Here is an 11,755-nt window from a genome sequence, read left to right as displayed (position 1 = left end):
AGGGTGGAAATTACAGCATCAACACCTGCTTCTTTTAAGCTTTTACCAGCCACTGACTTAGCCATAGGATGGAAATTACATCATCAACGCCTGCTTCTTTTAAGCTCTTACCAGCCACCGACCACCAAGATCGGCACCTTGTACATGGCATCTCTAGCACAGCACTTAGGTACAGCATTACTATCCTGATTCTGCAAAGGTGGGGTCCTAGGCTCAGAGGCTCTTGGTGGCTACCTCAGGTCACACAGCACATGCCAGCAGAGCAGGCATGTCTGCAACCCCAGATCTGCCTGACTCCAGCCCAGAGGAGCTGTGCCCACTGTGAGACCTGGGCAAAGGGGCTCATCTCTTGGTCTCTGCTCCCCACTTGGGGGTGATGATGGCCAGGTTTGTCTCTGAGAGAAGTTGGGGTGGGACTGGCTTAAACATCTGTTAGGATGATGGCCCTATGCACCCAGCACCCAGCCAGTACCTGCTGGTTCTGGTCCCGAGTGTCCTCCGTGTGGTACAGCATGGCCCACCTGCCCGCAGTTGACACATTGACCCATAGGCATGGGTACTGGGGCACCTTCTTGCCCCCCAGCTCCTCCTGGTCTCGGATGTTGGTCTCAATCAGGTGGCACATGGATTCCTGGGTCCACACACTGGGGAGAGTGTACACACACATACACCAGGCACACATGTGAGCTCAGGGCCACGTGGACCTAAAAGTTAATGGAACTTATCCCGTGAATGTTTTAAAGCCCCTCTGTACACCCCTGAGCACCAGGGTGGCATACAGAGCACCTGGGAAGATGCCCCTGGTCTCCTGGGAGGCCTTAGAGACATAAGCCTGGGACCTCACTCACCCTGTTCACTGACAGGAGCTTGGTACCAGGGCCTCTGGACCTAGATGCAAAACATAGACTCCACCATCAGTACAGGAATAGTTCTGAACACTGGCTACTCCTCCCCAAATCTGGGAATCTTTAAAAATTGTATCCCCATGCCCAAGCCACACTCCATATTAGCACAGAAAAATCTGGGTGGGTATTTTTTAAAAGCTCTCCCTGGTGATTCTGATGAGATCCAGGACTGAGACCTTGCTGTGCACATGGTGTCCATCTTCCTGTGAGGGAAGGCGCTCAGCGGGGCAAGTGACCACACTTCCAGGGCCACACAGGGCTGGGAGCCAGGCCAGATACTTCCAGAACCTGTGCTGACCCCCTCCAAAGGGCAGGTATAGGAGGGGTCTGATGGGTGTGAGGACAGGGAAGATTCAGGGATAGAGTTGGATCTGCGGCTCCTGTGTTGGAAACGCAGGGCTGCCCTGAGTCACGGCATGCTTAGTAAGATTCCAGCCTGGCTCACTCCAGCCTTGTAAAAAGTGAAGAGGTTTAGGCCCAAGAGAGGTGACAGGATCATCAACACGTCAGCGCATCCACTGTGACATCTTCCTTTTGCTAGGAGGGAGAACAGACTCCAGTGTCAGGGCTGTCAGTCGCAGCATGATCTGGCCTTCGCTGGTGGACAGGCGGAGAGCACCCAGTTTTTGCTCCCAAGAGGAGCCAGGTCAGGACTGGCCAGGCTGTTCTTTGAAAGTTCCAATAGTGGACATCTCAGGAAGGGCAGTGGTGAGCTTTCTCGTGAGTTTCTGAGCTGGGTTATGAGAGGAGATTTCAACTCAATGGAAGCACTTATTAGCAAAATCCCAGAGCAAGTGTGGTAGTGAATGCCCTGTCCCTGGAGGTATTCAAGAGCCTGGATGCCCACCTGACCCATTTGTTTCCGGACGAAGGTCAAACAAATGAGCTAAAAAATTCTGTGAGTCTCTGCTTACTGCTGGGGGTCGGCCTCCCACGCACGTCTAATTCTGACCCTTGCCTGAGAAGGGTGTCCTACCCTGCTACCTGCCCAAGCCCAGCTGGTGGGCTCACTTCAGCCTACCCTCCCACAACCCTGAGCCTGCGAGTGAGCACTGTCCAGACCGTGCTGATGTGCGCATCAGAGTCCCTCACAGAGCCAGCCCTTCGGGGAGACCCTTGGGGTGGGGACCGGGAGCGGTGGGTACCTTTTCTGGTAGAGGGGCAGCACGGTGGTGCCCAGGATGTAGTAGCTGATGACGGCGCATACCACCATGGCCACACCCAGGCACAGGGCTCGCGTCTCTCCCCGCTTCTGGGCCATCACCAGCTTTTTCCCCATGTCCACGGTGGGGAGGGGGCATCTCTGGGGTCACAGAGCAAACAGAGGTGAGATCAGCCGCACAGAGGAGGGCAGGGGAGAGAGGAGGGCGAATCACCCCTCTGTTGATACGGAATGCTGCAACTACCGGGGACTTGTGGCCGCGCGTAAGCCTCCAGACTTCCATGTCTCCATGAGGGGTTCATGATCAGAGAGATAAAGGCGCTTGCCCAAGGACAAACTGCCTGCGGGTGTGGTTGGCTGAAAATACTCCCACCCCTGACAGACAACAGACATAGTCTCATCCCTGTCTTCTGAGTGCTGCCTTACTCAGCAAAGACTTGGCAGGAGTGATTCAGGGAGGGATCTAGAGACGGATTATCCAGGATTCATGAAACCGTGGGATCTTTGCAAGCGAGAGGAAGTGGGAAGTTGCCTGCAAACATAGCCCGAGAAGAAGATGTGACCACAGAGGCAGAGGTTGGAGTGAGGCAGCCACAAGCCAGGGAGTGCCAGCAGCCCCCCACCCCCTGAAGCTGGAGAAGGCAAGACACTATGGTGGCTCCCCTAGCACCTCCAGAGGGAGCACAGTCCTGCGGGACCTTGATCTCCGGTTTCAGACTTCTGGCCTCCAAGGCCATGGCCATCATGCGTCATTTGTTACAGCAACCACGGGAGGCTGATGCTGAGTGAGGAGGGGGTGGGAATCATGCACCTGCCCCACAGAGAGTGTGCAGGGTCTCACAGACTGCCCACACAGTCCCAAAGCAGAGACGGCTGGAGGTAGCAGGCAGAGAAGGGAGGTGGACCCCCACAGGCAGCCCGGGACATGGGAGTGGGCGAGAGGTCTTCCTCCAGTGGGCTCCATAAGGGCAGGCTGTCCCCTTCAGGCCAGCGAAGGAGAATGAGGAGGAAGGAACAAACAGGTCGTTGTCTTTGAGCTGAGATTTCACATAGACATCTCCAGACCTTTCTCTGTTGACAAAAGATTGAGGTCTCCTCAAGGTATCCTGGAACAAGGACTTGGCGAACTCCTGAAGGAACAGCCATTGCCACCCCCGCGGAGCACAGTCCTGTTGGACACACGTGGGGTCACCATGTGCTGAGCCACAGAGCTGCAGGCTCCCTTCCCGGGGGACAGACTCCCCCTTGGTTCTGAGAGCTGCCCCATGATAGTGTTGTCAGGTGCTGTCATGTTGGTTCTGAATCATAGTGACTCTCTGCCCACAGCACGAATGCCACCCAGTCCTGTGCCATCCTCACAATGGCTCTGTGTGAGTCACTGTAGCGACCGTGTCCATCCATCTCTCTCGGGCTGTGGTAGTTACATAATCTGCTGTCAATTCGAGATAGACTTAAGAGGGAAGGGGTCGAGTTCAGCCTGTCAATCAGGTCGCAGCTTGATGACCTCATTTGGAGGCGCTAAGGAGATAAAGAGCTCATTTGTGGTGGGACACACCTTCACTTCCTGCAAGACATTGCAGCTGACAAGACATGGAGCTCCGCAAGTGCCCTGAGTTGGAGGAGCCCCGTGGAGACCCCTGCCAGCACTGAGATGCTTACGACACCACTGGATCCACAAGACTGCCCACTCGCTGGACTATGATCTTCCTGCATTCAGCATCATTGCACATGCTTCGTGAGTCTGAAGAGGAATTTATAGATTGGTATCTGACATATGGGCTAATAGCAGACTTATGGACTTGATCTGGCCTGGGCTGGGATGTTTTCTTAATGTATAATTACTCTTTATATAAAGCTATTTCTTATACACTTAGGAGTGTCTATGAATTTGTTTCTCTCGTCTTCCCAAATGAACACAGGGGCCTTATTTTCTCCGCTGCACTCTCACTAGCTTAATGTCCTTCTCCAGGGACATGTCCAAAGTATGTGAGGTGAAATATGTGAGATGCAATTTCACCATCCTTGCCTCTAAGGGACATTCTGGCTGTACTTCTTCCAAGATAGATTTGTTTGTTCTTTTGGCAGTCCATGGTACTTCCGATAGTCTTCACAGGCACTGTGATTCAATTGCACCAATCTTCTTTGCTCGTCCTTATTCAGCTGCCCCATTTAAAAAGAAAAAAAATCACTGCCATTGAGTGGGTTCCGACTCATCCGTGACCCTATAGGACAGGGTAGAACTGTCCCTATAGGTTTCCTAGACTATTAACTCTTTACGGAGTGGAAAGCCTCAGCTTTCTCCCATAGTGTGAGTGGTGGTTTCCTGACCTGGTGGCTAGCATAGCCCAAGGCATGACCCACTTTGCACCCAGGGTTCGCGCCAACTGCCTCTGGTAAATGTCTGTATTGTTGTTTTGTGGTTGCTTCTTATTAGCTGGTTGAAGTGAACCAGACTCTGTCTGTACAGCATATACAAGGGTTACAGAGAGCCTTTCTCTGTGAACCTCCTGTTACAGGATGACATGCAACCAGGTACGGGGAGGATTCCCCCTCCCTGCACCCTTACCCCTAGAGTAGTAAGCGCATCACTTTTAGGTGCCCACGAGTGTCCGAGGACACTGATCCGATGGAACGTCTAGCAAAGACCCTTGTTTTCTACTCATGCGTGAGTCCTAACTTCTGGACTCTTCACGTATCCTCCTCGCTCCTCTAGCCCTATTGCCACGGAGTCGATGCTGACTGCTGGTGCCCCCGTGTGTCGCAGGGTGAGTGCTCCCTGGCATTGACTTGGCGGTGAGCTGCGCAGAAGCAGATTTCCAGGCCTTTCCTCCATGGCACCTCAGGCGGAGCTCAACGCAACGACCTTTAGGTAATAGTGGAGCACGGTTTGCACCACCCTCTCTCCTCAGCCCTCCCTATCCTCTCCTACGGAGGAGAGTCCACATTGCAGTACTGAGGGAACAGCCCTGCCACAGCCTTCCCCTAGGAGGCCACCCACCCCTCCCCTTCTCCTCAAGGTGATTGACAAGGTTGGCATCCCCTCACAGCATTTCCAGTCTCACCAGGGGCATCCTCTAAAATGAGACAGAGCAAGGGAACGAGGGAACAACATTCTGTCACATGGCACAGGGGCAAAAAGCCTCCGAGACCTGCTTCCCCTGAGCTGCACCCTGGACTGCCCAAGGTCACAGGCACCTTGACCCCACCCAGGGTCTGTGGGACAAAAGGAACCTGTGGTTGGAGCTCCCAGGAACCTGTATCCTTGAGAACACAGGCTGAGCACCCACTTCTCCCCTTGGAAAGTTGGGATATATTTGTAAGAACGCTTCTCCTGGCACAACCCCGACCTTCCTGACGAATCACCCACCTCCCACTGCCAGGGGCTACTGCCCTTCCACTTCATGTGTCCTGCCAGCTCTCTGGGCACTCCTCGGGATGGCTGACCAACAGAGCAGGGACTCTGTTGTTGCCAGGTCTGGGAGATCAGAGGGACATGGGAGGAGAGGCAGTGGTGGCAGGGACCTCTGGAAGTGAGGATTTGCTCCTCCCTCGCCTCTCTGTCATGCCCAGGTGGGAGAGCATTGCCTAGCCCAGTGAGGGGGTTATAGACTCATGCTAAACCCTGAGGCTGTACCAGGAGGCCAATTTACATAGAAACGTTTAGCTAGAAGTTGGACTTCATCATCTGTCATGAGAACCTTCAGACAGGATGAAGGCTGGGACCTGCTGATATCCCCTGAGGCTGGGACAAGAAGAGAGCGGTTTTAACTGCAACAAGAGGGAATTTCAGTTAGACTCCAAGAAGAACTTCCAGTTTAGAGAGTCATGAAACATCTCTGGCTTTTCATTTTGTCTGAATTCCTCCCCATTTAGAAAAGCCCCTTAGGTCTAAGGTACACATAGGAAAGATAGAACAGAGAAGGGGAGGTTTTGGAGGGTCCTATGTACCCCACACTTGGGTTCATCTCATTTTTCAATCAGACGTGCCATATGAGGGCTCCGTGGGATCCAACCCTGGCTTTGCCACTTAACAGCCAGGTGGTGATACCAGGAGGTTAGTAAATAAAATAGTACTCGCTGTAGCGAGCTGTGATGAAGATCACATGGAGTATAAACAGAAAGTACTGGACGCGGTACCTGGCCGAGGAAGCCCGTGATAAATGCGCGTGATGAAAGCTGACCAAGGAAGCCATGGAGGTTAGTAGCAGATGCTGCAGTGTAGCGCTCCGGCCGAGTGGGTGTTTGTCCTGCTGGTGCCCAATGTGACAGCGTTCACATGTGGTCCTGATGTCTGGGCTGCTGCCCTCTGGGAACTCTGGAAAGTGAGTGCCAGGGCACTGAGTCACCAGAGGGGACGGCCACCAGCTCACCACCAGCAGTCCTAGTCCCAAGTGACACCAGCATCACCCCCTCCAGAATCCAGAATCCCCCTGGACTGCCCAGAGAGGGAAGGAGTGTCCCCTGCCCACCCCTCCCTGGATGCTTCCAGCTGTCTTCCCCCAGAGCTCCCGCCCAGCCCGCCTTTGCTCTCAGATCAGTACTCACGGTCTCCCAGGTCCCCGGAGAGGTTTCCACAGGCAGGCAGTTTCTTTCTGCCTGACCCCCACCCCACAAGGGCCCAGAGATCCAGCAGGAAGCAAGGCCTCCTGGGCCATTTCCAGGGAAGCCGCCCTTGGTCCCCATCTGAGGCGAGCCTCCATGCCCAAACATGGTCATGTCTGCACCCACCGCTCCAGGACTGAGACCCGGAGAGCAGGTGAGAGCCAGCAGGGCCGACAGCTGCTGTGCAGACTCCGTACCTGCACCGCCGGCCATTGGTTGGAAAGAGACTGATTGCAAACAAAAACAGACCGAAAATGAAACAGGCAAAAACACTGCGCGGCTATATGGAAAAGCTTTTTTTTTTTTTTTTCACTCCGTCTCTCTGGGCTGGCAGAGAAGGCAGAGACGTAAACTGATTTTCCTTTTTTTGTTGATGTGGGGCTAGGGGTTGGGGGAGGGTCAGGCCTGGAGATACTCAACCTCCAAACCAAACTCACTGCCTCTGAGTGGAGTCCCAGCCCTTGACTCACATGGCGGGCTGCTAGCCACTAGGTCAGCGGGTTCAAACCCAACAGATGTTCTGCAGGAGAGAGATGAGGCTTTCGGCACCCTCGTCCACCAGCCCACAGAGGCAGCTCTACCCTGCCCTGTAGGGTTGCTATGAGTGTGTGCTCCCTGAGAGAACAGCAAGCTCCTCTGGCCTCGGCGAGTCACCACACCTCTCAAAGCTGGAAAGTTCATCTGTGCAATGGGGATTTTAAAACAGGGGCTGGCACAGGCCGGGGGAATGTCTTGCTCCACTGGGAGCCAATTACACAACAGCCAATAACCATCGCCATCTGTCCCCCTCCCCTTTTTACACAGGGCTCTGAGGAGGAAACTGAAGGTGCGGTTCCGAGGTTTTCAGAGATGGTCCGAGGTGACTTTGAAACAGATTCTAAGCGGGTCCTTCCAGACTGAGAAGCCCCGAGGCTGCTCTAGGACAGACATACGTTAGCCTCTTGTACACAGTCACCTGGCACCAAAAGCTCTGCAGGTCACCCCGAGCGCAGGCTGGCTCTCTCTCCCTGTTTAACAGGCCGCTCGACCTCCCTGGATCCTGGCTGGGCTGCCAGCGAGGGAGCAGGCTGAGAAAGGCAGGCTGCTGCACAGGTCGGCCTGGTACTCTCCAGTGGTCCTCTTCCTCCGCCTCCCCTTTCCTAACAGAATCATGTTACTAGAACACCTTGGCTCTTTAATGGGCCTGATGGCCAAAGGGTGTTTGGGAAAGCTGGCCTTCAACCTGGTGGGTAGTTTGCAGAGCAGGTCAAGCGAGACATGGGATAAACACATGTGCCAATGGTTCTGCCCAGCCCCAGGCAGTGAGATTGCCAGGGTGGGCCTGGCTTCATTCAGGGGCCAGAAGCATCCTGCTGGGTCCCCTGAGATCATTGCAAAATGCCAGCCCCTCCTCCCAGCCAAGAGAGAGGGAGAGAGAGAGAGAAGGTACACAGTGCAGCAGACCAACTAAGTGAGTTGTTAAGATGATCACACCTGAAATTTATAAGCAAACATTAGCATTCATCCCAAGGCTCTTTGTCTTTCCCCCAGGTCACTGAGACGCAGTCAAATGTTCCCCTCAGACTTGCTCTCAGGGGGTGCTGCTGTTACTGGGTGCCATAGAGTTGAGACTCCCTCGGGGCAACCTAATAGACAACAGAACGCATCCCTGCCTGGTCGGCACCACCCTCACAATCTCTATTCTGCCTGGGCTCCTGACAGTAGCTGGCGGGACCCTGGATTATTCTCTTCTGCTTGGCGGCGGGCGTGGGGGTGGGGAGCGACAGGTGGGTCAGGACAAGGAAAACGTAGACGGCAACAAGCACAGCGGTTTTGCATCCGTGTCCACTGTCATTCAGTGGATTCCAGCTCACCGCAGCCCTACACAGGATTTCCAAAGCGGCAACTCACCCATTACAGCCACAGACGGCCTCATCCTTCTCCCAAGGGTGACAGGTGGCTTTGAACCATCAGCCTTGCAGTTAGAAACCCAACACTTATCCAGCAAGGCCACCAGGGCTCCTTGCCTTAACCCAGGGAGTGAAATGTGAACCAACAGAGGCAGACACACCCCGGTGCCAGCTCAGTTGCAACCCACAGCAACCCCAGGCGTGCCTGGTTGAACTAACCCAACCCGGTTCTTAACGCCCCCAGATGCGCCTAGGCAGAAATGCTGGGCCACACGCTTCCCAAAGGCACATCAGGGAGATTTCAAATCACCCAGCTTTCAGTTAGAAGTTGGCCGGCCACTGAGGGCCCCTGCACAGAGGGTAACAGGTCACGAAATACAGTCCCCATATTGAAGGTGCCAACCACCTTGTAAGGTAAATAGCACTACCCACTTCACAGAGGGGATGACTGAGCACCAGAGTTGTCAAACAAACTTTCCGCAGCAAGTCTCAAGTTGTCTCTTACATGTCGAATTCTACCCTAGAAACAAGATCTGTTGAAGTTCTAACCACAGGTACCTTTGAATGTAACCTTCCTAAGAAACAGGGTTGTTGCAAATGTGGTTAAACTAGTCATATTTGGAGCAGAAAACCCCAGAACCAGACCTCTTACCAGAGAGTTGGTCCCCATTCATGAAAGACCTTGTGTCACCAAGTGAGCTGGGCCCCAGAGGGTTTATCTGCCTGTGATATTTATAGAAACAGATAACCAGGCCTTTCTTCTGTGGCACCACCGGAGGGGTTCACACGTCCCTCTGCTCCATTAGCAGTGCAGCTGAAGCTGTTTGTGCCACCCGCAGGCCTTCATTAGGGTAGGGCAGACCCCCATGCAATATGCCTGCCATCCTTATAAAAAGAAGAGAGAGGTGGGATTAAGGTAATTCATGGCATAGTGGTTACGTACTGGGCTGCTAACTGCAAGGTCAGCAGTTCAAAGCCAGAGCCATTCTGTGGGAGAAAGAGAAAGTGTTGTACTTCCACCAACAGTTTCAGGCTCAGAAACCCACAGGGCAGTTCCATCCTGTGCTATAGGGTTGCTGTGAGTCAGAGTTGACTCCTCCGTGGAGGGAGTTTGGTTTGGTTTTGGTACCTACAAGAAACACCGAGAACTCCTGGGAGCTAGATTTGGAAGAGGCAAGGACCTTCACTCACCCTTTGGTGAAGAGCATGACCCAGCCAACAGCTGTGTGTGCGGCGGATGGCCTCCAGGACTATGCGATAACAAGTATCTATGACATTTTGTGACAGCAGCCCTCGGAAATGAAAACATTCTCTAAAAGGAGGTCATTATAGATAGGCCCTCCCCTAAGCTCACCTAACCTACTGACACACCGTGCTGGAGAGAGCAGGCTTCCCCCGAAAGCTGGCCTCGCTGGCGGACCTCCCATCCAGCACACTGTTCCTGCAATGCGGCGCCAACACCCTCCATGCAGAGATGGCACCCATGCTCTCTCCCCTTCCTGCCGGGGCACAGCTTTGTAGCGGCCTGGCCAACACAGTGTGGTAGAAGCTGTTGACTCCAAAGAGACGTCTTCAGCAGTGACACAGTTTCCACCTGCTCTCTCTCGTGGAACAATGTCCTTGGAACCAGTGTCCATGTTGGAGGGCGCTCAAGCCACATGTGGGGGCTGCAGCTGACAGCCCCCAGACCACGCCCGAGACCCATGAGCCTGCGAACCTTTGGAGAGTTGCCGCTCCCGCCAGCAAGGCCACCGTCATGAAGCAGAAAGAGCTATCCCCCGTCTGTGTGCTCTCCAAGCCCCCACCCCACCCTCTCCACGAGCGCCGTCCATGGCTATTTATGTTCACTTATTATGCAGCCAGAGTAACTGGCAACTGTTGTAAATTATTTAAAGGCCACTCCGGTTGTAACTTGTACTGGTAGTGGACTGAGCCAGAGGGGAAAAGAAAGCCAGCAAGCAGTAGATGGAGCACTATGGAGAGCTTTCGAAATGCCTCATCTGCTTCCCTATCAAGATTCCTACTTCTGCACACATGGAATAGTAACATGGGAGAGTAAGATGCCCTGGTAGCACTGCTGGGCAAGTGTTGAGCTACCAGCCCCAAGGTCAACGGTTCTAACCCACCAGCCACTCCACTGGAGAAAGATGAGGCTAGCTGCTCCTATAACGATACGATGTACAGCCAAGGACGCACTCTAGAGCATCACACAGTGAGTCTGAATTAACTGGATGACAGCAGGAACGGGAGGGGGTGTATTTCATGCACGGAGCATGTACTCTGCACAAGGGCATGCAGCACCCAAGTATGCATGCAGAGCCACACACAGATGTGTATACAACCAGTCAGCGACTGTGACATCACCTCCGACTCGCAGTGACCCAGGTGTGGTGGACTCTTTGAAAACCTGAACTCTTGTGAAAACTTGCCAGGTCTTTTTCCTGAGGTGGCTCAAGGTGTCCTCGAACCACCAAACATTAACATGACCTGTGGGAAGGGGGTAGGGGTGCTTTGAGAAATTGAGAAGACAATTCCATTATCTTCCCATTCCCTTTCCCCACATGTTTCAAAAGCCTGAGCACATGGTATGCCCGGGAGCTGGGCCTGAACCTGGGCTTCGGACTCCGACACTGCAGCCCACCCCAGCTCCTCTCCTGGTTCCCGGATTTGTAGCCTCTCACTTCCGCCTGCCGCACTCTCGCTGATCCATCAATTGATCTTTAGCGCCATGGTGTCAGTTCAGACTCACAGAACAAAACGAAGAAACACTGGGCATCCTCACAACTGTTACATCTGGGCCCATTGTTAGAGTCACTGCACCAAACCTCTCCTTTGCTCTCTGTTGAACATGACCTCCTTCTCCAGGGACTGGGCTCTCCTGATGGCATATCCAAAGTACATGAGACGAAGTCTCCCCATTCTTGATTTTTAGGAACATTCTGTTTGCACTTGTTTCCTTAACCCTCTCTTTCTGAATTCTGCACCCACTTATTTATTTAAACCCTCTCGAATCAACCTCAATCCCCTGCTGACACGACCTCTTGGGGTAGCCAACCCCACAAGCAGGTTCTGACATTCACCGAGGCCCTGCTGAGCACAGGTGGCACCGCGGGTGCCCCGGGAGTGGGTGAACCGCCCTCGGGGCTGGCCGAGCCGTTCACTCACCACCAGGACCACCTCCTGGGTGGGGAGCAGAG

At 53.8% G+C, this 11,755-nt stretch overlaps 1 protein-coding gene across 1 annotated transcript in view; it reads right to left on the bottom strand.

Annotated features, from left to right (window-relative positions):
- The window catches only part of KCNMB1 (potassium calcium-activated channel subfamily M regulatory beta subunit 1), a 12,139-nt gene extending 5,457 nt beyond the window's left edge, over positions 1–6,682 (bottom strand). Inside the window, exons 1-4 of the mRNA XM_004696780.2 lie at positions 6,613–6,682; positions 6,205–6,382; positions 2,051–2,208; positions 473–644 (exon numbers count right to left, since the gene is read on the bottom strand). Coding sequence (XP_004696837.1) covers positions 473–644; positions 2,051–2,184 — 306 coding nt within the window. The 5' untranslated portion in view covers positions 2,185–2,208; positions 6,205–6,382; positions 6,613–6,682. The remainder of the gene's footprint in view (positions 1–472; positions 645–2,050; positions 2,209–6,204; positions 6,383–6,612) is intronic.
- Positions 6,683–11,755: the final 5,073 nt, after the last annotated feature.

Source organism: Echinops telfairi, unplaced genomic scaffold (assembly GCF_000313985.2).
Source record: "Echinops telfairi isolate 266 unplaced genomic scaffold, ASM31398v2 ScPeMD7_7469;HRSCAF=8507_0, whole genome shotgun sequence".
NCBI classification, from domain to species: Eukaryota; Metazoa; Chordata; class Mammalia; order Afrosoricida; family Tenrecidae; genus Echinops; species Echinops telfairi.
This window is presented reverse-complemented; position numbering and strand designations above follow the sequence as displayed.